This window comes from Saccopteryx leptura, chromosome 10 (genome assembly GCF_036850995.1).
Source record: "Saccopteryx leptura isolate mSacLep1 chromosome 10, mSacLep1_pri_phased_curated, whole genome shotgun sequence".
NCBI lineage: Eukaryota > Metazoa > Chordata > Mammalia > Chiroptera > Emballonuridae > Saccopteryx > Saccopteryx leptura.
This window is the reverse complement of record NC_089512.1, coordinates 14388491-14412843: the sequence shown is the minus strand read 5'-3', so window position 1 is coordinate 14412843 and position 24353 is coordinate 14388491. Positions and strand designations below refer to the sequence as shown.

General features: G+C 54.4%; 2 protein-coding genes across 3 annotated transcripts in view; both read left to right on the top strand.

Annotated features, from left to right (window-relative positions):
• The first annotated feature begins 877 nt into the window (after nucleotides 1-877).
• XYLB (xylulokinase) overlaps nucleotides 878-24353 on the top strand; it is a 66279-nt gene continuing 42803 nt past the window's right edge. The window contains exons 1-3 of the mRNA XM_066351519.1: nucleotides 878-1020; nucleotides 2918-3000; nucleotides 4086-4172. The gene's annotated coding sequence lies outside the window, so the exon portion shown is untranslated. The remainder of the gene's footprint in view (nucleotides 1021-2917; nucleotides 3001-4085; nucleotides 4173-24353) is intronic.
• On the top strand, nucleotides 8445-22765 carry LOC136382358 (solute carrier family 22 member 14-like). Of its 2 annotated transcripts, XM_066351512.1 has the most exons (13): nucleotides 8445-9170; nucleotides 9594-9794; nucleotides 12352-12437; nucleotides 13865-14365; nucleotides 14686-14789; nucleotides 14997-15151; nucleotides 15898-16066; nucleotides 16880-17000; nucleotides 17245-17342; nucleotides 17620-17834; nucleotides 19368-19476; nucleotides 20112-20315; nucleotides 22400-22765. In XM_066351512.1, the coding sequence occupies exons 3-13, from the start codon at nucleotides 12354-12356 to the stop codon at nucleotides 22518-22520; spliced, it is 1881 nt and encodes a 626-aa protein (XP_066207609.1). In that variant the 5' UTR covers nucleotides 8445-9170; nucleotides 9594-9794; nucleotides 12352-12353; the 3' UTR covers nucleotides 22521-22765. The 2 variants fall into 2 exon arrangements, with proteins under 2 accessions (XP_066207609.1, XP_066207610.1); XM_066351513.1 differs by lacking the exons at nucleotides 8445-9170; nucleotides 9594-9794 and adding an exon at nucleotides 9915-10232.

The following is a 24353-nucleotide window of genomic DNA, read 5'->3' as shown; positions in this document are numbered from 1 at the left end:
CGTGGCCTTTGTGAGTCAGCTGTATATTGCCACGGGCCTTCTCACAAGGCTGCCCAGCAAATTGTCTTGTTCAGTAGTTAAATGTGGATTCTGGAGTCAAACTTGCTGGCTCTGTGCCCAGTTCTGCTGTTGACCTTGGGACCTTTGACCAAGAGAAAGATCCGGGCTGCGGGCAGTTTTGTAAGAGGGAGACAGGTGATCAGACCATTGGATTGCATCAGGAGCCGTGGTGGGCTGGGAAGCTCCAGGAGATGGGGTGGGGTGCGGTGGGGTGGGGGGTGTTGGAAGAGCTCAGGAAGAAGTCATTCTTCCTCAATGGGATGAAAAGGCCTTCGCCAAGGTGGAATGAGGGAAGGTGTCCTCAGCTCAAAGAAGAGAAGGTTCTAATTCCCCCTTTACCGTGCCTGGCACACATTAGGCCATCAACTTCCGCTGACAGCAGGAACAAATGAGCCCTGTCCAGGCATCGGAAGTTCTGGTTTGAAACACAGAGATAGGTGGGATGTGGCACATGGGGAACCACTCCGATTGTCTGGGTCAGGGTAAGACCTGCTGGAACCCAGTGCTTCCAGCTCCAGGGCATACTTCCCTGTGACCCCTGAGTAACCACTACGGATGGACAGCTGTTCCAGTACCCAAGTCTCCAGGCACAAGGACACCAGAAAGGCAAGGACAAGCTGGCTGAAAGTTGGATGGGGAGAAGGGACGGTGTGTTGATGTGGGAGGGAGCGGGCTGCGCAGAGGTATCAGGTCTCTTGCATAGGTTCAAAGTCCCGGGTCTCAGTCGGACGCGCGTCCACGCCCGCTTCGCCCAGCAGGCGGAGCCAGAGCGCAAGCCGCCGGTGACCCGGGCCCGGGACTGGGCGGGGTGAGGGGCGGGCCCAGCGTCTCCAGCCGTTGGAGCGCGGCGACAGTCACGCCGCGGGAAGGACGGACAAGCGCTCCGCAGGACCCTGTGCTGCCATGGCCGAACCCGCCACTCGCCGCTGCTGCCTGGGCTGGGACTTCAGCACGCAGCAGGTACTGTTGCCCGCCGGGGTTCGGGGCGGGGCCACCTCTTCCGCGTCGCTGGGCTGGCTGGCGGGACCCCGGTGCCGAGTCACCTGGGACGAGCCGCGGGCGCACCTCCCTCTCTGACTTCTCCGAGACTTGCGCCCCTGCCCGACGACGCCTTACCAGTGCTGCCCGCTGGTAAGATGCGACAGCGCTCTGCCCTGTACCCCGGCCCTCCCGGAAACGGCCTCCTCCCCCCACCCCGCAGCGGGTGGATCCTGGGGACGTGTGGGGGGGAAGTGCCCAGAGGCACCTGGGGACCTGGCGGGCTTGCGCGCCGTTCTGGCCACCGAGTGACAGGAGCCCGAAGGGACTCAGCTAATGTAAGATGGGGCAACAGACAAACGGGTAGATGAGTACACAGGCATAATCCGTGACCTGGAACCAGATCACCGCTTGAAACTTTTTTTTAACTGAAATGGGCACAAGGTACAAATGACCTTTGTATCATCCTTTGCACCAGCGTGCCCAGCACTGCTGGCCAGCGGACTGGCTGTGCTCCTTCCTCCAGGACCCCTGCAGACAAGCGAGCAGTCAAATTTGCCTTCCAGCCTCCTGTGGGTGGGTGCCAAGGCGCTCCCCCTTAACTACAATCAGTACAATTGTAGTCAGGCTTCTCTTTGCAGACAGGCCAGGGAGGCAGGCCAGTCCGTGACCATAAAGTCTTGTGGGACGCTAGATGAGTCAGATTGCCTTGCAAAACCTCAGTTTCCTTATCTATCTAGGAAAGTAACTGTACCCCTGGATTTGGAGGTCTGCAGCATTGGGACAGTGTATGTCTCTGGACCATGGACATGGCCTGTCTTGGGAACAGCCTAGGGGTGTTTGCATGGTCTCTCAGATCCCTGCAGACATGGTCCCTAGAGACATCTCCTAATTCAGGGGTCCCCAAACTACGGCCCGTGGGCCACATGCGGCCTCCTGAGGCCATTTATCCGGCCCTCACCGCACTTCTGGAAGGGGCACCTCTTTCATTGGTGGTCAGTGAGAGGAGCATAGTTCCCATTGAAATACTGGTCAGTTGGTTGATTTAAATTTACTTGTTCTTTATTTTAAATATTGTATTTGTTCCCGTTTTGTTTTTTTTTACTTTAAAATAAGATATGTGCAGTGTGCATAGGGATTTGTTCATAGTTTTTTTTATAGTCTGGCCCTCCAACGGTCTGAGGGACAGTGAACTGGCCCCCTGTGTAAAAAGTTTGGGGACCCCTGCCCTAATTGTTCCACTTCTTGGCCTCCAGGGCTTTCTCAGGTTCCTTACGAGGGGCAGGAACCAGCTCATCTGAATATTCATCTCTAAGGGCCTTGGCTTTGGCTGTTTGGTGGGCAGAGTGATTTTTTGAGCTACATAGATGTTTCTGCTCAGTCCCAGCTTCTTCTTCTTTTTTTTTTTTACAGAGACAGAGAGTCAGAGAGAGGGATAGATAGGGACAGATAGGAACGGAGAGAGATGAGAAGCATCAATCATCAGTTTTATGTTGCGACACCTTAGTTGTTCATTGATTGCTTTCTCATATGTGCCCTGACTGTGGGGCTACAGCAGACTGAGTAACCCCTTGCTCAAGCCAGCGATCTTGGGTCCAAGCTGGTGAGCTTTGCCCAAACCAGATGATCCCGCGCTCAAGCTGGTGGCCTCGGGTATTGAACTTGTGTCCTTTGTGTCCCGGTCTGACGTTCCATGCACTGTGCCACCGCCTGGTCAGGCTCAGCTTCTTCACTGTACTTAATCTTTGGGTATGTCCCCACATGGGGCTTTGTTGCCATGGTTATGACGATGCACCCCAGCCTTCCAGGAAGTCGCCAGGTTGGACCAGTGTAGAGTCTGAGGAAACTTCTCTACGCCATGTTTTCAAATGCCTTGCAGGTGAAGGTTGTTGCTGTCGACACAGAGCTGAATGTCTTCTACGAGGACAGTGTACATTTTGACAGAGACCTTCCACAATTTGGGTATGAACCTAGTGTATATGTTTCTGAGCATGTGTAGGGGGGTTGGTTTTTTTGGGGGTCTTCACTCAACCTTTTACATTCATAAACACTCTGTCTGGGCTTCCTGAAACTGCAGGAGTGGTGCTCTTGGTGGAACTCTCAGCAGCTTTTTTTCTGTGCCTGGAATGCGCGCTCCTCAATTCCTCCCCAGTCCCATCCCTTCGTTCATTCATACAGTCCTGCATTCATGCATATATTAGTGGGGACCAGTTGGGACTTTGCATCAGGTACTCTGCTGGGTGCTGAGAGTTTTATATAAAGGGAATCATAATTATATATTCTTTTTCTCTCTGATATTTAAAAATTCATTTAAGTATAATGATTGAACTTCATCCATGTTGTGACAGGTATCAGTAGTTTGCTATTTTTATTGCTCAGTAGTATCCACTGTATGAATATATCACAATTAGTTTATCCATTCTCTTGATGAGAAACATTTGGGTTGTTTCCACTTTTTTATTATTATACGTAAAGAGGCTATGAAATTCACATAGAAGTGTTGGTGTCGACATAGCTTTCATTTCTCTTGGAAATGAAACACTCAGAAATGGCAAAGTCGTATGGTAGGGGTATGTTTAACTTTTTAAGAAATTGGGAGTTGATGTTTCCTGCTCCTCCCCCCCTTTCTTTCTTTCTCTCTCTTCTCTAAAAAATGAATTAAAAAAAATAAAAATAATAAAAAAGAATGTTCACACTTTAAAAAAAAAAGGTTTGTTTTGAATGAATGGATTAGTGAATGAGTGAGTGAATTTTAGGTTATATGAGCATTATATTTAAATAGAATTTACAATGGTGCCAAAATCCAGACCCATCATTCTTCCCTGGAGCCTTCCTACAAGTTGTGAGGTGGACGGGACAGAGTTCCTCCCCATTTTATAGACATGAAAACCAAGTCTCATGAAGAGGATGAGTTCTGTGACTAAGAAGGCAGGGCCGGCCAGGAGCCCAGTTCCCTGGTGTGTGGTCTGGGGTGTTCTTGTGTCTCGGAAAGGCTGTGACACCAACGTGAGGCGTAATGAACATGTACTTGGGCTTCCCCTGAACAGCAACACGGAAGCATATACTGGAAAGCTGGGGCCAGCCAGGTGCTGACAAGCCTGTCACCAGACCTCCCGTTACACGAGCAGCTGCAGGTAACTGGCCAGGATGGGGCAACCAAAGAAACTTCTGCAGAGGGGGAGGAAAGGCCACGAAGCCCGGATCCTTTGTGTATGGTCAGGGTGCAGGAAGGAGGCTTGGGCACTAGTCCTGCGAACGTGGTCTACCCTGCCCCCCTGTGTGGGCATACCTGGGGTCTACCCTGCCCCCCTGTGTGGGCATACCTGGGGTCTACCCTGCCCCCTGTGTGGGCATACCTGGCGCCTGGAGGAAGGGTCAGGTGCGACTAGCCCTCATCACATGGTGCCTTCCTGCCCAGCTTGACTCCGGCTTTGTACCCCCTTGAGAATATCCCCTTGGGGCATGATGCCTGCTGTGGCTGCTAGAAAGCCAGCTCTGACTTGTCCCCTTCTCTCAGGCTCCAAATGACCCCAGCAAAGCCACACTAGCCGTTTCCTGCCATTTCCTGCATCGCCTGCAGCGCTGGAAGTCAGCTCTATCCAGCGATCTTCTCAGCACCTACTTGCTGTGACCAGTGGACACGCCACTCACCATGGGACGCTCTGCGGCTCCTGTGCCCTGCGCAGCTGCCTGCATCCTCTCATTGCTGGCCCGCCTTCCCTTAGGAGCTGGCTCTCTGGGGCACAGTCCCTCAGGGCAGTCTACCTGGCCCAGCCCCTACCTGGCCCACGGGAATACCATACATCCTTGTGCCACCAGCAGTGGAAGAGGAGCTTGGTTGGCGACTTCCCCTTCCTTTGTCCAGCCTGCAAAGGTGTCCCCAGGTGACCCCTCATCCTGAGACAAAGGTTCCAGCCTCTCCTTGTCACAGGCAGCGCTGTCCCAACTTCCGTCCCTCAACTCCCCTTCTCTATGGAGCCTGAGGTGGAGGCAGCTGTTGGCCCAGTTTTCCTCCCTTGTGCGCCCACATGGATGCGTCCAGCAACTCTCCCTGGAACACATGGACGGTTGTTCCTCTCAGTTCTCAGTGGTGAACAAAAGTCCCATTGGGCTTCCCGCTGCGTACTCAGTCACAGAGTTCCAAGCTGAAGTCTTCCCTTGGGGACACTGAGAAGTCTTTCTTGGCCCATGGTGGCACCCAGGCTGATATCTCCGTGGTGGGAAATGAAAAACCCGGAGAGGATTGGAGGAATGGCCGTTCCACAGCTGAAGGCCGCGTCCCGCTGGAGGATGTGGACGCTTGCATCCCTCTGGGCACAGTGATCTCTGTTCCTGGAAAGAGACCTACAGGAGCCCTTTATTGACACAAGCATAAATGCAGCTTCACCTACTGCCTCTGGGCCATTCTGCAGAGATTCCCTTTGCTTAGGGATTATGGGCCACTGGGGAGCAAGGTCTTTCCCTGGATAGAGTACAGAGCCCTGTGGCTTCCAGTCTGGGCAGAGGGAGGGGTGCTGCTGAGACCTCAGGGGACAAGTCGGGCAGCCTGATCTGCTGGACCCAGAGGAGCCGGCCTGAGCTGGGCTGTGACAGTTCTCCCTGGGGTGTGGGTGAGCACAGAGCAACCCCAATTCGGGGACATGCTGGCAGTGGACCCATTACTCATCTTACGTTCTGTTTGGGGGGGTGTTAGGGGAGGACTCCCATCTGAGGTTTGAGTTTAAGGACCTTTCTACTCAGGCCCCAGGCTTCCCTTTTTTTTTTTTTTTTTGTATTTTTCTGAAGCTGGAAATGGGGAGAGACAGTCAGACAGACTCCCGCATGCGCCCGACCAGGATCCACCCGGTACGCCCACCAGGGGCGATGCTCTGCCCACCAGGGGGCATCGCTCTGCTGCGACCAGAGCCACTCTAGTGCCTGGGGCAGAGGCCAAGGAGCCATCCCCAGCACCCGGGCTATCTTTGCTCCAATGGAGCCTTGGCTGCAGGAGGGGAAGAGAGAGACAGAGAGGAAGGGGGGGGGGGGTGGAGAAGCAAATGGGCGCTTCTTCCATGTGCCGTGGCCGGGAATCGAACCCGGGTCCCCCGCACGCCAGGCCGACGCTCTACTGCTGAGCCAACCGGCCAGGGCCATCCCCATTTTTAAATGGATGATTTTATGGTCCCTTAACACCAGTCCTCAAGGACTCGAATCTTGGCCTGGTGTGAAAGGCAGAGGGGGCTTCAGCAATCTGCCCCCAGGGTCCCAGGAGATAGGAAAGGAGGGTACACTCCATCCCCAAGTCGCTTCCAGCCACGGGGCTGGGCCATGTTCTCGAGCGTGGCCCTGACTGATACACCCCTGGACTTGGCCTCGCTCACTGCCCACACACCCACTCACCTGTCGGGGGAGCCAAGGTGTCCTGACCGGCCTTTGGAAGCACGCCGAGCCCAGAGGTGGACAATTCTCTGAAGCTATGACACTGCCCCCAGAACCTCAGAAGGGTGCCATGCGTGAGGAGGATAGAGCCCTGTGGTATTAACAAGGCAGCTGAGCTCGTGTACACCCCCGAGGTTGGATGTCCGGGGAGAGAACTGCAGGCCAGGTGCAGAGAAGGCGGGCAGGGTGCCGACGGGCTTCCTGAGGGAAGACCAGCAGTGGGCAGGGGCTGCAGCGTCCAGGGTTTCTGTGGGTGCAGAGCCTGACCCAGGTGGGCTGGGACGGCCATAGCCTTAGCTTTTGAACGTGTTCTGAGGGCAATAAAAGCCATCGTTTCTCTTGAAGCATGAGAGAGGCTCAGTAAGTTTTGTATTTGAGAAAGTACTCTCGACCTGCAAAATGTGTTAGCAGAAGCCAAAAGTAAGAAGCAGGGGCCCTGGCCGGTTGGCTCAGCGGTAGAGCGTCGGCCTAGCGTGCGGAGGACCCGGGTTCGATTCCCGGCCAGGGCACATAGGAGAAGCGCCCATTTGCTTCTCCACCCCTCCGCCGCGCTTTCCTCTCTGTCTCTCTCTTCCCCTCCCGCAGCCAAGGCTCCATTGGAGCAAAGATGGCCCGGGCGCTGGGCATGGCTCTGTGGCCTCTGCCTCAGGCGCTAGAGTGGCTCTGGTCGCAATATGGCGACGCCCAGGATGGGCAGAGCATCGCCCCCTGGGGGGCAGAGCACCGCCCCTGGTGGGTGTGCCGGGTGGATCCCGGTCGGGCGCATGCGGGAGTCTGTCTGACTGTCTCTCCCTGTTTCCAGCTTCAGAAAAATGAAAAAGAAAAAAAAAAAAAAATAAAAAAAAAAAATAAAAAAAAAATAAAAATAAAGAAGCAGGGAAATCAGGCCGGGCATTAAAACATCAAAATGATTGCCAATTTTTATGACCTCAGTGGATCCTGACAACTTTCCAATGAGGAAATGGGTGACGGCACGGGAACTGAGAGGAAGCTGGATCGCAGGGCCAGTGAGGAGGTGAAGGCCCTTTGTTCTGGGTGGCTGCTCCCCGGGCCTGTGTCCTGGGCACACAGGCTAGCTTCTCAGTTTCCTCTGCCCCTGGGCTCAGTGCCCACCGTCCTCAGAGAAACCCCTGAGATAGACCATTATCCTATTATTATGCCTCTTGTGTTGATTATGACACTGTCAAAAGTCTAAGGCAGCCCCACGCTTCCTCGGCCAACTCCTCTACTTGGACTCCAGTCCACTGACCTGGCCCCAACTACACCCAGTTGTAACCACGGTCTCCTAACTGTCTCTAAAATGGCTGCTTTGAATTTAGCAGAAACCCCTGCGTCCTCAGCCCTTTCAGAAAGGTACCCCGCCTCCCGCCTCTTCCCGTGGTCACACGTCCTTTCCACGCCGGGGACGTGGGGTGGGCGCCTCTGTGCTCCCCGTTGCTGCTGCTCGATCCTGTCAGCCCTTCGCACTTGTACAAACCTCTTGTAGAATCCCGTGTCTTCCTTGCTTCCGCCGACTGCGCTCCGGCTCACACCGCCTCATTCAGCTAACGCCACCTGGTCCGTGCTTGTCCCGTGCGCTCCGGCTCACACAGCCTCATTCAGCTAACGCCACCTGGTCCGTGCTTGTCCCGTGCGCTCCGGCTCACACCGCCTCATTCAGCTAACGCCACCTGGTCCGTGCTTGTCCCGTGCGCTCCGGCTCACACCGCCTCATTCAGCTAACGCCACCTGGTCCGTGCTTGTCCCGTGCGCTCCGGCTCACACAGCCTCATTCAGCTAACGCCACCTGGTCCGTGCTTGTCCCGTGCGCTCCGGCTCACACAGCCTCATTCAGCTAACGCCACCTGGTCCGTGCTTGTCCCGGGCGCTCCGGCTCACACCGCCTCATTCAGCTAACGCCACCTGGTCCGTGCTTGTCCCGGGCGCTCCGGCTCACACCGTCTCATTCAGCTAACGCCACCTGGTCCGTGCTTGTTCCGGGCGCTCCGGCTCACACCGCCTCATTCAGCTAACGCCACCTGGTCCGTGCTTGTCCCGTGCGCTCCGGCTCACACAGCCTCATTCAGCTAACGCCACCTGGTCTGTGCTTGTCCCATGCGCTCCAGCACCCACCATCAGCTTGGGAGAAAGCAGCCTACTGCTAACATCTCAAAAATGTCTGACATATGAGCGAAGGAATATATATTCAGGAGTCCCCTCCCCTGACCACAGCATCCCACCTTCGGAATCCTTGCTCCATCCTTCCCATCTGCCTTCGCCTGCCCGGGCTGCAATAACAAGAGCACCCAAAATTGGTGGCTTTTGAAACAAATTGATTCTTTCACGGTTCTGGAGGCTGGAAGTCCAAGATCAGGGTGCCAGCAGGGTCAGGTTCTGATGGGGGCTCTCTTCTTGGCTTGCGGTCACCACCTCCTCGCTGTGCCCTCACCAGTGTTTCTTCTGCGTGCAGGTGGAGGGAGAAGGAGCTCTCTCTTCTTAGAAAGCTACTACTGATCTCATCAGGAAGGCCCATGCTCATGGCCTCCTTAACCCAAGTCGCCTCCCCAACAGCCAGCTCCAAATACCACTGGGAGCTAAGGCTTCAACATATAAATTTGGGAGGCTGAGGGAGGACACCAGCATTCAGTCCACAACGCCGTCCTTAGCCTCAGTGGGCCCTTGTGGTCTGTTGGCCTTATTACTGCCTCCCCACCTCTGTCCTCAGATTTGAAGAGGTAAGCCAGCACTTTAATTTCTATTGAGAGATAAGGATCCTTTCTCTCTGTGTCCAAAACCTTGTAATTTATCCCTTTCGCCCTGTGGTTGAACGCAAACATCAGCCGAAGAGCCCAAACATTCACATTCATTCTCCCGGCCCCCGGCCTGCTGGGCACTGCTGGAGAGGGTCCCCTGCCTGCAAGGCTGTTCTGTATATTGACGGTCATCAGGCTCCACGGGGTCTTTCACTGCGCCCAGCATTCCCACCTGATTCCTCTGGTCAGCTGGTCCTCCTGCTCTCACCAGTGTCTTTTCTCAGCTCTGCTCTGCACCCCTCCCTTCTGTCTCCTCTTGGAGAAGGACAAGCCATTCTGTCGCAGCTCCCCGACTTCTCACCACCCAACCTCCTCCCTCCGCAGCCTCCTCCCGTTCGGTTGCAGGGACAGGACTGTCCTGCGCAGAGTCGCGGTGCCACTGCTGGGTCCTGCCAAAGCCGTGCCTCACCTCCGCCCCCTGGTCTGGGAGCCGCTGAAGGTTCAGCTGGTTCCCCCTCTGACTGTCCCCACCACCCCCACCTGACGTATGGGGACGAAGATGGATAAGTTCTGTCTGGACCGATGGGAGAATCTCCCCAAGTGGAGGTGAGACCCTTAACGGGAAAGCAGGGGCTCCAGGTGCCAGGGACAGTCTGCACAAAGGTATGGAGCAGGCTCACGTGGAGTTTTTCCCATCCTGCCTTGTCCCATTCTGTCCCCGGGTCTGCGGGCAGTTATGCCCCTGGAGTAGAATGCTGCTCCTCATCATTCCTAGCCCACCCAACGGACATCCCTGCCCATGTGACACTACTGGCCACCAACGGAACTCAAAGGTTCTGCTGCCAACGGTCCTACTGGTCCTGGATTGTGTTCCGGTAGGCCCTGGCTTGGCTGGTGATTTTGTCTCCAGGACGGAGGGACGAGGAGGGTGTGGAGGGTGGCTGTTGTGAGGCCCCATTCTCAGCACAGAGTGAACAGGAGCCTGCCAGGACCCGTTAGACTGCGGGGCGTGTGTGGACGGAGCAGGCTGCCCGCACGGAAAGTGTGAGTTCTCCAGGGTGGCATCTGGCCATTTCCTGCCCTCAGAGAGAGTTGCCCCGGGCTGTACTTTTCTAGGCCTCAGTTTCCTCTCTTGTACATTGAGAACCAATTGCCTGGGGCCTGTCTACCTGGCAGGGGACCTGTGGGGTCAGTAGAGGGAGCAAGTGTCTCAGGTCCTGGCAGACTGTCACACCCGTGTGGGTGTTCAGGGGATGCTGGGGGGGTCCCTGAAGGAGGCCGCAGGGCACAGTGGGTACAGCGGGCTCCAGGACTGAAAGCCAACTCTCTGGGAGGAGAGCAAAGGTTCCCTTCCTCCTCTCCCTCCCCCCGGGAAGTCTCCTCTGCCCACCTCCGCCCGCTCCACCCTCACACACACTCACCCTGCACTGCTATCCTGATGCTGCTGTCGCAGATTACTCCTAATTTAGTAGCTTAAAACAACACCCGTGTATTATGGCAGTGGTTCCCCAACCCCCGGGCCGCGGACCGATACCAGTCTGTGGGCCATTTGGTACCAGTCCACACAGAAAGAATAAATAACTTACATTATTTCCGTTTTATTTATATTTAAGTCTGAATGATGTTTTATTTTTTAAAAATGACCAGATTCCCTCTGTTACATCCATCTAAGACTCACTCTTGACGCTTGTCTCGTAAGTTCGACAATTATATTTAAAAATACCACAGTTTTGGCCCTGGCCGGTTGGCTCAGCAGTAGAGCGTCGGCCTGGCGTGCGGGGGACCCGGGTTCGATTCCCGGCCAGGGCACATAGGAGAAGCGCCCATTTGCTACTCCACCCCCACCCCCTCCTTCCTCTCTGTCTCTCTCTTCCCCTCCCGCAGCCAAGGCTCCATTGGAGCAAAGATGGCCCGGGCGCTGGGGATGGCTCCTTGGCCTCTGCCCCAGGCGCTAGAGTGGCTCTGGTCGCGGCAGAGCGACCCCCCGGAGGGGCAGAGCATCGCCCCCTGGTGGGCAGAGCTTCGCCCCTGGTGGGCGTGCCAGGTGGATCCCGGTCGGGCGCATGCGGGAGTCTGTCTGACTGTCTCTCCCAGTTTCCAGCTTCAGAAAAATATAAAAAAAAAAAAAAAAAAGTAAAAATACCACAGTTTTCACTCCGGTCGCATAATTTTATTTTGTGCATTTATCCGTCCCACCCTAAAGGCCGGTCCGTGAAAACATTTTCTGACAATAAACCGGTCCGTAGCCCAAAAAAGATGGGGACCACTGTATTACGGTCTAGTTCGGAAGGTAAGAGTCCCAAATAGGCCTCACTGGGCTAAAGTCACGGTGTCAGCAGGCTGTTCCCTTGCCGGAGGCTCTGGGGGAACCGGTTTCCTTGCCTTGTCCAGCTTCCGGAGGAGGCTGCCCGCATTCCTCTGCTCAGGGTCCCGCTCATCCTCAACCAGCCATAGCCTGTCAAGTCGTAATGGATGTAGCTGAAATGGATTTGTTTTCACTGCTGTGTTATAGTCCACTCTCTAAACATACCTGAGTTTATCTATTCTTCTGTCAATGGGCATCTGGGCTCCTTTTTCTAATATTCTTAGTGTGTTATTGCCTGATTTGTCTTGGCTCAGTGGATAGAGTGTTGGCCTGGGATGCTGAGGTCCCAGGTTTGAAACCCTGAGGTTGCTGGTTTGAGCGTAGACTTGTACGGCTTGAGTGTGGAATCATCCACATGAGCCCAAGGTCGCTGGCTTGAGCAAGGGGTCACTGGCTCTGCTGGAGCCCCCTGGTCAAGAAACATATGAGAAGCAATCAATGAACATCTAAGGTGCCACAACTACGAGTTGATGCTTCTCATCTCTCTCCCTTCCTGTCTCTGTCTCTCTTTCTCTAAGAATCAATAAACAAAATCTTAAAAAAATTTTTTTAGAATTATCTGAACAAATTTCACAACCAATATCTTTGGGATTTTGACTGGAGTTGTTGTACTGATTGTGCAGATCAATATGGGGAAGAAGAGACAACTTTAATTCATGACCTTGAGACACCTCTCTGGTTTTTTTTCCCTAACATATTTACCTAAGTTTTATAATTATTTTGCACAAATGTCTTACACATATGTATTTGTATACCATTTTCATTGTGATAAAATATACATAAAATGTTTCTTTTCAGGAATGACTGGCTTGGCAACAAGTGATCCTTTGAGGAAATCTACACTGACAGGTCCAACTGCAGAGGCAAGCCAGGGAAACCCACAGGTACGGGTTGCCCTAATCCAGGACCTCTTCAGCCGTGCTCAGGGTTTTGGCTCCAAGCAGAGATTTCAACTTAGTTCCCCACCTTCCTTATTGCTGTTCCAGGTAGCGTCCTTACAGTCAGTGTTGCCACCTAACGCCTCCCCAGCCCTGCCGCTGGCTAGGTGCTATGCTGCTGTATGCATCCTACTGTCTGGGCGCCTCCCGATACTGGCCCTGGCTCCCCACCTCCATGGCCATGGCTTCCAGCCACCACCCTGGGCTTTGCTCTGGCCACTCCTGATGCAGATCTGAGGGCAGGGGCGGGGACGAGAGGATTATTGGTTTTTGTTCCCTGGAGAACTCTTCTTTCGCCAGACAGGTAGTGCCTTGGTGTGTGTGTGAATAGTTGAAGTTGTGGCCCTGGCCATTTGGCTCAGTGGTAGAGCATCGGCCTGGTGTGTGGAAGTCCCGGGTTCGATTCCTGGCCAGGGCACACAGGAGAAGCGCCCATCTGCTTCTCCACTCCTTCCCTCTCCTTCCTCTCTGTCTCTCTCTTCCCCTCCCAAAGCCAAGGCTCCATTGGAGCAAAGATGGCCCGGGCGCTGGGGATGGCTTCATGGCCTCTGCCTCGGCGCTAGAATGGCTCTGGTCTCAACAGAGCGACGCCCCGGATGGGCAGAGCATCGCCCCCTGGTGGGCATATCGGGTGGATACCAGTCGGGCGCATGCGGGCGTCTGTGAATGCTTCCCCGTTTCCAGCTTCAGAAAAATACAAAAAAAAAAAAAGTTGAAGTTGTGGGAAGTTATAGCAGAATTCCTTAGGACTTAGCACAGCATTTCCTAAAGCATTAAAAAATAGAGATGGGCCCTGTCCGGTTGGCTCAGCAGTAGAGCGTCGGCCTGGCGTGCGGGGGACCTGGGTTCGATTTCCAGCCAGGGCACATAGGAGAGGCGCCCATTTGCTTCTCCACCCCCCCTCCTTCCTCTCTGTCTCTCTCTTCCCCTCCCGTAGCCGAGGCTCCATTGGAGCAGAGATGGTCTGGGCACTGGGGATGGCTCCTTGGCCTCTGCCCCAGGCGCTAGAGTAGCTCTGGTAGCGGAAGAGCGACGCCCCAGAGGGGCAGAGTATCGCCCACTGGTGGGCAGAGCGTCACCCCCTGGTGGCGTGCCGGGTGGATCCCTGTCGGACGCATGCGGGAGTCTGTCTGACTGTCTCTCCCCGTTTCCAGCTTCAGAAAAAAAAAATAGAGATAGGTGGGCCAATGGGGGACAAAGTATGTTAACTAAGAAACTTCTGAAGCAAAGAAGGGAACTACAGAGCACAGCTTGTTTGGGATTCAAACTGTTCCAGCAGAGAGGCTAATTTCTAGCCAGTGGCTCCCACAGCAGCCCCTGATGTCTAGGAAGTGGTATCAGTAGAGACCGAACTGTGTCCTTTCTTTGAACAGATGGCAAGCAAGGACAACTTGAGAATGGAGCTCAAAACCCAGAATGCTCCCAGCAACTTCAGTGTGGCCACAAAGCAATCCCAGTCCGAATCTCTGAGGACGGAGCTGAGTGCCATCAGCACCATGAAGGATGACATCATTGCCCGTGTCCTAGATGCAGTGGGGGGATTTGGCACATTCCAGCGGGGCCTGGTGGCCCTAGGCTTTCTGCCCTACTTGCTGTCCTCTTTTTTCATGTTTATTGACATGTTCGTGTTCTCAGCCCAGAAGGCCTATTGCAATACCAGCTGGATTCTGGCAGTGGGCCCGAACCTGTCAGAGGACGAGCAGCTGAATCTGACCCTGCCCCGACATGCCAATGGCAGTTTGGACACCTGCAACATGTTTTTGCCTGTGTCCTGGGATCTGGATTCCATCATCCAGTTTGGCCTCAACCAAACGCAGTCGTGCAGCGATGGCTGGGTCTATCCCAAGAGCAAGACACGATCGCTGGTCAATGAGGTGTGCCTTGTCCTGAGATGTCTGTAGGTACCGCACAGACCCAGAGATATGCCCTCACCTTCACCAGTCAGGGGCGGAAACTGAGGATCAGGGAGAGGAAGCAATTGGCTCAAGGTCACCCTGCAGAGGAAGGGCCAGGGCAGAAACGAGGATCCCTGTTCAGAGGTCACAGAGCTGAGGCAGGCTATGCACACAGAACCTGTCTCCGTCCCAGGCCCCTTGTGCTTGAAGGCCCACCCTGGGAGGAAGCTCAGACTCTGGACCCAGAAGGCTGACCCTGGGGTGGAGGCCTGTGACCAATCCTTACATATAATTCCCAGTTTGACCTGGTGTGTGCAAAGGAAATTAAAATAGAAGCTCAGCAGACCGTGTTCATGGCCGGCCTTGTGATGGGGGCGCTCGTCTTCGGGACCCTAAGTGACAAGTGAGTCTCCCAGAGTTTCTTCCGGTCCTTGGGATGCCCTTGCCTCGTCCTCGTGGGCATTCAGAGTTGAGGAGTCTGGGGCTGAGGAAGGCGAGGGGAGAGGCATTCTGGAGGTCCATGGATGGCTCAGGCCCTGGCCCCAGGGATCCGGCTGGGGCCAGACGGGGAGGCCTACGCACTTGGAGCAGCCCCCTCACCTGCCCTCAGGTTTGGCCGCTACCCTACCATCCTGCTGTCAATCATGGAAATGATGATCTTCGGCTTCGGGTCAGCCTTCGTCAGTACCTTTCAGCAGTATCGGTTCTACCGCTTCATGGTATCCCAGGCGTTGGTGGGCTACAGCCTCAGCAGCATATCTTTAAGTGAGTCTGAGCTTCGCGGGGAAGGGGTCCATGGGCGAACCTGCAGATTGAAATTGAGACTCAAGCCCGCTGGTGGTAGAGAAAGGAGCCTCCACTCCAGGCTGCCTGGAGGTGCAGAGAATCCGTGCCCAGACGGCCCTTCCACCCTCATTCTCCATTCTGACCACCTCCACCCTACACATCCCCCTTTCACGACTCCTGATACACCACCCACCGCCCCACGCCTTACAGTTATTAATCCCTGAAGAAGGGCCCACACACTCATTCAGCCTTACAGCTGCCATCTCCTGATGTGCTCACGGTTCCCTGGCAGGAGACCCCAAAGCCCGGCCAGAGGGATCGGGTTCCTCCACACAGGCTCGACCGAAGTGGCGAAAGCACAGATGCACTAAGAACAAAGAAAAGGAGAGTGATTTCTTGTCTCTCCATCTGGCAGTCACGAGGCCCAGAAGCAGGCCTTCCAGTGACGCGCATGTGGTCAGGCAAGAGGTGGACAGGGAGCAGCTGGGCTGACAAGGGACCGGAGGCTATAGCTGTGGTTGGGAGGTCAGACAAGGGGCCGGGACTGTGCCTTGGAGGACAGAAAGGCACTCTGCCTCCTGGCTTTGGAAGGCTGTCTCTGGACATAGGGCAGATCGTGAGCAGGCAAAAGAACCTTTGCTCAGCCTGAACTGTCTCAAGCAGGGCTGGGCATCTCAGAAGGACCCTGAGCTGACCGTGATGCTGTCCTCTTGGCCTCTGTACAGTGACTGAGTGGCTAACAGGGGAGCACCGGGCCCACGCCATCGTCCTGGACCAGTGCTTTTATGCCTTTGGGTTCCTGTACCTGGCTGGGCTTGCCTACACATTTTCCCACTGGCGGATGCTGTACCTGATCGGGGCGTCACCTATATTCTTTACCATTTCCTATATCTGGTAAGCAAAGGAGCACCGGGCGTGCACAGGGTGGGGCCCGGCAGACTGGAGGTTGAGGGGTGGGAAGGGTCCTTGGAGGGCTGAAGGGGGTGGAATGTTCCCCGGAGAAAGTATGAGTGGATGAGATGAGAGAGAGTCAGGGGCAGAGCCTCTGGACCCCAGCTTGCCCCTCCTCCTAGGATACCCTTCAGGAGATGTCAGAGAACCAGAAGGGATAGTGTCATATGGCAAGATTCAAGGACAGGGAAATGGTCAGGATTGAAGGCAGAGAAAAAGGAAAATTGAGGCTGACAAAGACTCTGTTGTCCTTCCTAACCGCGAAGTGGCCCCTGTGATGTGGCAGGGGGCCGTGGAGTTTTTAGGAGGGCCCAAAAATGGGGCTGTCTAGGAAACGACTCCTTCCCCATGTTGGGCTGAAATCCCACCTCTGAGAATGAGGCTCCAAGCGTGGGTGTGGGCATGGGTGTGCAGGACAGTGCCCTCGGCATGCCTGGGCCAGTGGGGATGACCCTGAGATAGAAAGCAGAGAGCCTTCAGAGTAGACGGAGGGGAAAGAGACTGCGGGCAGAGGCAGTGTGTGGCCAGGGTGGCACCGAGCACCAGTGGGGCCTGTGTGTGGCTTGGGCAAGGGCGGGGCGATGACTACCAAGGAGAGAAGGAGGACACCTCCAGAGTGATGGCCACCTCCAAGGCCTCCGACATCTGAATGAGCTCAGGCTGGAACGGGATGGCCACCATGGAGGCGGGGATGGGGCCCACTTTGGTCTCTGGGGCATCTTGGAGTGATGGATGAGGGAGGGGTTTGCCATGCAGGATCCTCCCAGAGTCCCCTCGGTGGCTGATGGTGAAAGGGAAGATGAAGCAGGCCAAGCACGTGCTGCGCTATGCGGCTGCTGTGAACAACAGGAAGATTCCTCCAAGTCTATTGGACCAGGTAAGAGGCCTCGGACGCAGAGCGAAGCCAGGCAGGGGGCCGGGGAAGGACCTCTTCCCTCCTCATTCTTGTAGGTGAGACCTTGGCCCAGAGGGTGTCCCCAGAAACATGAAATCCTGTCAGGAGAAGGCCAGAGACCAGGCTGGCACTGGGTGGGGGGTTGGGGGGGGGAGGCTGGTTTTGTGTGTCCTGGAGCAAGCTGGGGTCTGCACCCTGCCTCTGGCTGATCCTGTTTGTCCTATAGCTGAAGGTACCCAGAAAGCCATTGACTGACGCCTCACTCCTAGACTTCTACAACAATAGGCAGCTGTTGAAGGTGACCTTGGCGATGTCCTGTGTGGCGTGAGTATAGGGCTGGCCGGCTGGGACTGCAAACAGCCCTGCCTGCCTAAAGCTCTGGTGAAGGCAGGGGTGTGGCCAGGCTGCAAGGGAGCAGGCCCCCCCGGCCCTGGCTTGGCCCGCAGCCCCCAGACGCGTGCATATTTCTCTTCTCCCACCCTGCCCGCTCTCCTCTGCTTCCATCTTTACACTTTGTCCCGTCCGCGTGTCGCGTGTGTGCATCTGCGTCTGTCTCTCTGTCTCCTGTTCTCTCTGAGTGTTTCCCTCCTCTTCATTCCAGCTTTAGTACTGGCTACACCTTTATGATGCTGGACTTGACATTGAACGAGTTTGTCTTGAACGTCTACACCAGCCAGATCATTCCCGGCGTCCTGGGCGTGCCCGCCCGGCTGTTCGCCATCTTTCTCCTGGAGCAGATTGGGAGGAAGTGGAGCCTGGCTGTGACTCTTTTCCAAGGCACCTTCATGACCTTGCTTGTCGTTAACTTCCTCTCAGGTACAGCCCACCCTTCCCAAAGCACGTCCCCCCATGCCGTCTGTCAAACCCTCCCTCAAGCCTTCTGCACCCAAAGCCCACCTCCCCTGCACAAGCCCTGCAGGCCAACAGCCAGTGCTGACTGCTAGACCATCGCCATCCCTGGGAGGTGGTGGGAGGGTCCAAGTCGGGGCGCTCACAGCTCTCAGAGGCCCAGGAGAGGGCGTGCTGTCCAGAGGACTCGTTCCTGTGCAGGCAGGAGAGTGGGCAACCTTCCGTCGATTCCAACCCACCTCACATCTGGTGGTTCAATGGGGACACATGCGTCAACAATCATTTTACTGTCCCGCCCCCGGGCCTCTCATCTGTAGCCTGTGATTGGGAAATACGAGTTAAGCTGTAACTTCACCAGGAAAGCAGAGCCCACTAAAGCCTGAGTGCATGAGGTATAGCTCTTAAGTCTCAGAAGTTGCTCTTGCATGGGGGCCTCTCCTTCCATGGGGAGCACGCTGCCCTAGTACCCTGTGGGCTCAGAACTAAAGATGGGAAGTTGGAGGGAGTGTTTCAACATTTCACAGAACCGTAGGGACATTGACTATTCCCAGGTCACATCACAGGGCTACAGAGTGATCGGACAGAGGATGTGGACATTAAGTTGCAGGTGTTCACAGGATCAATCGCTACCCATAAGAACCCCCTGGGCTGCTGGGGCCTGGGCGAAGGCTGAGCTGGGGCTGCTGTGTACCGCATCTGCCTCAAGGGGGCTCCCTCTCTTTCTCTGGGGCTGGGCTGGAATTGTGAGCTTCTTGACTGAGTGGGACCTTTCTTGTCCGGATTGTTGGCTGTGTGAGCTGGCTAAAACAGAACGGGCAAACCACTTTGTTGTTGAATTTCTTTTGCTTCGTTTTTCTTTTTTTTTTTTAAGTGGGTCTATGATAAGTCAAGCACAAATGTTTAAAACTCACGAATGTGTGAGAGAAACTAGGAATAAAATCCCATCTAGATAAAACTAGATCTCTGTGATTTCATCCCAGAGCCAAGAAAAGCTGGACCGGAAGTGGGGAGTGGGAGAAGGCTGGGCCGGGTCCAGCAGAGGTAGACAGAGGAGGAGCTGCGAACTCCGGACCCAGGGCAGTGAGCAGGGACACAGGTGCCTGAGCTATGGTGTTTCCTGGGTCTTTTCTTCCTCCTTGGTGGCCTTGCCTCTGGGTGAGGATGTGGGAGACAGGAGAGAGCCTATTGGCACAGGTGTGGGGGTTGAGTCCAGCATAGTAGACGGTGGCCTGAGAGGCCACATGGGTCCCCACGGGACATCCAGACCCGCTGGCCAACTCTTCCGCTGCAGGTTTCCTAACTCCCAGTCTGACTGGGCCTTGGCAGGCTGACCCTCCACTGACCGAATGTCTGAGTCGGCTGACCAGGTGTGGGTAGGGTGGGTTTGACCGGTTGAGATGCCTTCTGAGAGAGACCCAGGGAGAGCCGACGGGAGGCCTCCCCCACCGGGCCTGATGGCAGGGTGACCGACACTCAGGCGCTCACGTTGTCTGACCACAGAGTTGAAATCCGCAAAGCTCCTGATGATCCTGCTCGGAGAATTCACCCTACAGTCCTCCATCGTTGTGGTGTTCGTCTACACTGCCGAGCTCCTCCCTACTGTCGTCAGGTACGAGCCTGGGGAGGGGGGGGAACGGACCAAGGGGGGTGGGAAGGTGGGACAAAAACAAGATGGATTGCAGCAGCTAAGATTGGGCATTCACCCGGTGATGGACAGCGTGCTGAGAAGGTTACTGGATTATCCCAGCTAACCCTCACACAAAAATTCTACCAAACAGCATCGTTAGCCAGATTTGAGACAGTGAAATCAAACAGGTAAAGGCACTGGCTCAAGGTCAGACAGAGCAAGAGACAGAAGTAGCATTGGCCCTGGGCAGTCTGACTCCAGCTTGGCATCGACTGGCTGAGATTTGTCTGGGTCGCTGTGAGTCCCAGGCCGTTCACTGCCTGAGACCTCGCTGCTGGCGACAGTGCCCTCCCCTGCGCCGTCTCTCTGTACACCCCCTCAGTGTTGGGTCTTATCTCTCCCACTCCTGACCCCATGAAGTAGGCCCAGAAAAATTACTACCCACTTTGAATCAGCGAGAACTACATTCTCCAAGGTCACACTGGCAGTGGGGGCAGGGCAGAGTCTGGAGGGCGTAGAGTGTGGAGGGCGTAGAGTGTGGAGGGGCTGCTGCTTCCACTCTACCCAGCCTCTGGGACCGTCAGGTCCCCCGGACAAGCTCTGACCTTTCCTTCCAGGTCGACAGGTCTGGGGCTGATGACCGTGGCCTGGTCGACTGGAAGCATATTGTTTCTGGCACTCCTCGGCCAGAGAGTCAATTCCCTACCGGGTATTGTCTGCTGCCTCTTAGCCATCAGTGGTTTGTTCCTCTGCGCCATGATTCCAGAAACGCGTGGGCAGCCCCTTGTTGATAGCCTGGAGGACTACGTCTTGAAGACAAGGTAGGTGTGTGAGGGCCCTGGGCTCTGGCCAGCACAAGGCCTGGTTCTGCAGCTCTCAGCACTGACAGTGTGTCCATCTTGCCCCCTTGTCCAAAGGGCCTGGGACACAAGAGCCACTGTGTCCATAGCAGTCTCCCCAGCTCTCCTGGGCGCTGGGTAAAGTTGCCACCCAACTTTATCCAGCCCAGCCTCTGTTCTTCCACCTGGTTCTTCTGACCCAGCAGGGGCGAGGTCCTCTACTTTCTTTGCCTCCTGGCTGCCTGTCTGGACTGGCGGGGTGCCTTACAGATGTCCTGGGCTTCCTGCCCTGCCAGGGCAAAGGACACTGGGTTGGCATCATCTCCCTGAGTACTTCTCCTTTCCTATCTGAACCCAGTCCTGATTTATGACTTTGGCCTCTCGGCCTCAGCAGCCCAGGAACGCCGTTCAAGAACCTGGCTCTACCCCACCCCCTCCATGGACACTTCTGGCCTCTGGTCTCCTAAGTGCCCCCTGGAGAACACTTGTGTCATGATTGGGAGAACCATCACTTTGGGGATTTGGGCCAACATAGTACATCACTCTCTCCCTGGACCTGAGGGGACCTGGGCAACAGTGAGGGCCAGAGGCTGCCTGATGTCCTCCAGGGCCTCTGCTCGTGCTACAGAGGTCACTGCCTCGGGCCTCCTTCTCCGCACCATTGTCCTCCCTCCTTCCTCAAGTTCTCACTGGCACTGTCAGGGTCGGACTGTCAGAAGTAAAAGGTCTTTGGTCCTAAGCAAGCTAGTTAATGGGGAGACAAATACACAAACAGTTATCACTGATGGCCTCTGACAGAGGGATTTGGGGGACATACCGGAGCCCCAGGAGAGAGGAACTTTCATCTGGGGAGTTGGGGCACACTTCACAGAGGAAGTGACATGTGAGTTGGGCTTTGCACTGTAGAGAGAGGAAGTGCAATGCAGCAGAGTAATAGCATGTAGTTAGGAGCACAGGCTAGGATCGCAGGCTCTGAGCCAGATGGCCTGGAGTTCCATCTCTTCTACCGCTTCCTAGATGTGCACAGGGAGGTTACCCAATACCTCTGAGAGTCTTCACTTACCCCTGAGTTTCTTCATTTGCAAAATGCAATGATGGTATAGTATTAACAATAGCTAGTAGGTATGGAACATTTATTTTTATTTTTTTATTAAGTGAGAGGCATGGAGGCAGTGAGACAGACTTTTGCATGTTCTCTGAAGCAGGATCTACCTGGAAAGCTGCCTACTGAGCGATTCTCTGCCAATCATGGGCTGTTGCTCTGTTGCTCGGCAATTGAGCTATTTTCGCATCTGAGGCGAGGCCTTGGAGCCATCCTCAGCACCCAGGGCCAACTTGCTCCAACCGTTAGAGCCATGGCTGCGGGAGGGAAAGAGAGAGAAATAGGGGAAGGAGAAGGGCGGGGAGAAGGAGAAGCGACCACAGAAGCAGATGGTCGCTTCTGTGTTTTTGACGGGTTATCAAACCTGGGACATCCACATGCTGGGCCAACGCTCTACCACTGAGCCAACCAGCCTGGGCAGGGTAAAACGTTTATTACGTGTCAGATCCTGTTCTATACACATGTTTTCACACTTCATCCTAACCACATGCAAGGTAGGTCCTATCACTATTTCCTACTTTACAGGTGAGGACACTGAGGCACAGACAGTTTAAAAACGTGTAGCCTAGCCTTCCTGTCTCATGGGGGTTTTGGGATGATTGAACGTACATAAAATGGTTGGCACTGTGTCTGACATGTGGCAAGTGCTCAGTAAGTACTAGTGATAAAGACAGCAGTCAGAACCTTAAAGATGCAGAAGACAGACTGCAGGGTCAGGAGAAGAAAGTGACCTGGTCATAGAGGCGAGGGTCCATCACAGGCTCCTAACCTACAGGCATGGGAAACCCCCACCTCTGGGGACCTGCAGGCATGGAAAGCCCCAGTTCTGGGGACCTGCAGGCATGGGAAAGCCCCAGCTCTCAAGAATGCAGAGTCAGTTATGGCCGGAGCTGCCCCAGACTTGAAGCTTTTTTTCAGCTCTGAAATGTACAGATCATGACTTGTTCTCCAATGGTTTGTTTAGGGACATGAACGACGATCGGGTATCTGAGAATAAGTCACGTCATGATGGGACTGAGGCGAGGCGAAGAACACCGTCTCAAAGCCATGATGCTGAGTTTGATGCCAGAGTCTCTCCACACTGAGTCTTTGCAGGCCAAAGAAGAGACCGCAGGCGGACAGGATGACTGAGGGCCAGGCTCTCAGACGATCTCGGGGAGAGTTGAGTGGCTGGGTTTGGGGTCTTAGATTTTAGGCCACAAATGCTGGGTCTAGTCCAGCTTGGGGGCCATAGTCAGTCCTGCTCCAGAGTCAGCCCTCGAGATCCAAAAATGGCTTGTTTGTGGGGAGCCAAGGTGTGATGTATTCTAATAAAGGTACCCTGTTGGAATCGAGACGGCTAGGTCCAAATTGGCTTTGTCTGGAGAATCCAGAGACCCAGGCCCAGAAAACTGTGGGCCGGACAGGCTCATCCAGAGTCCTTAATGTCTTTAGCTAACCCTTGGGGACAGCAAGGAGCTCTCTGGAAGGGGTGTGCGGTAGGCCATGTCTGTGAGGGCCAGGAGTGGGCCGGGGCAGCACACCTTGACACTGCTCACACCCTCCAGCCCCTGCATCCACTGGTCAGGAGTCAGTGAACTTTTTGGCTGAGAGAGCCATGAACGCCACATATTTTGAAATGTAATTTCGTGAGAGCCATACAAGGACCCGTGTACGTTACACATTATCCAATAAAAATTTGGTGTTGTCCCAGAGGACAGCTGTGATTGGCTCCAGCCACCCGCAACAATGAACATGAGCGGTAGGAAATGAATGGATTGTAATACATGAGAATGTTTTATATTCTTTTTTTTTAAAGATTTTTATTTATTCATTTTAGAGAGAGAGAGAGAGAAGAGGGGAGGAGCAGGAAGCATCAACTCCCATATGTGCCTTGACCAGGCAAGCCCAGGGTTTTGAACCAGCGACCTCAGCATTCCAGGTCGATGCTTTAGCCACTGCGCCACCACAGATCAGGCTTGTTTTATATTCTTAACATTATTTTTTTTATTAAAGATTTGTCTGCGAGCCAGATGCAGCCATCAAAAGAGCCACACCTGGCTTGCAAGCCATAGGCTCCCGACCCTGCACTGGGTGTTCTTCCTGCTCCAGTGCAGGCAGAGGACAGATTTCACAGTCCTACTGTGTATACCTTCAAGGCAGGGCTGGAAGGTGAAGGAATCATAAGAACTGCAATTTATATGATTGCACAGGGCTGATAGGTTTTTCTAGTGAAAATGAATCTTGCTGAATAAGATATGTGTCTGCAGAATGACTGAACACATGAGAAGAAAAATGGCACGCAAGCAGAAGCCATAAACTGGAGGGTTTACTATCGACTGATGGAGCTCTGTGAGAAGGACTGGACATTTGTTTACAATGTTCAAAGAGGTGATATAACTCCTAAGACACAAATATGGAAAAGGACACTCATAAAGACTAGAAATGAACAATATAGCAATTGAGTAAAAAAAAAGAGAGAGAGAGAAATGAAATTGGAATTGATCCCACCGAAGAAAGAGTGACTTATTAAATATTCTTTATGGGTTCCTGACTCATAGAATAGAGCCACCCCCATCTGGTAGTGGCCTGCGGTAGACTGCACTGGTGGCCAGAGTTCTTTTTTTTTTTTTTTTTTTTTTTTTGGTATTTTTCCAAAGTGAGAAGCAGGGAAGCAGAGAGATAGACTCCCACATGATCCCAACTGGAATCAACCCGGGTTGCTCACTAGAGGGGTGATTCTCTTCAACCGGAGCCATTCTAGTACCTGAGGCAGAGGCCATGGAGCCATCCTCAGCGCCCGGGCCAACTTTGCTCCAATGGAGCCTTGGCTGCAGGAGGGTAAGAGACAGATAGAGAGAAAGAAGAAGGGGAAGGGTAGAGAAGCAGATGGGTACTTCTCCTGTGTTCCCTGGCCAGGAATCAAACCTGGGACTTCC

What these genes read in the sequence shown, in the direction of transcription:
- LOC136382358 (XM_066351512.1), top strand. Translation starts at nt 12,354, where the DNA reads ATGACTGGCTTGGCAACAAGTGATCCTTTGAGGAAATCTACACTGACA. An exon ending in CAAGCCAGGGAAACCCACAG is followed by an intron (nt 12,438 to 13,864) that starts GTACGGGTTGCC and finishes TTCTTTGAACAG; the next exon opens with ATGGCAAGCAAGGACAACTT. An exon ending in CTCCTCCCTACTGTCGTCAG is followed by an intron (nt 19,477 to 20,111) that starts GTACGAGCCTGG and finishes CTTTCCTTCCAG; the next exon opens with GTCGACAGGTCTGGGGCTGA.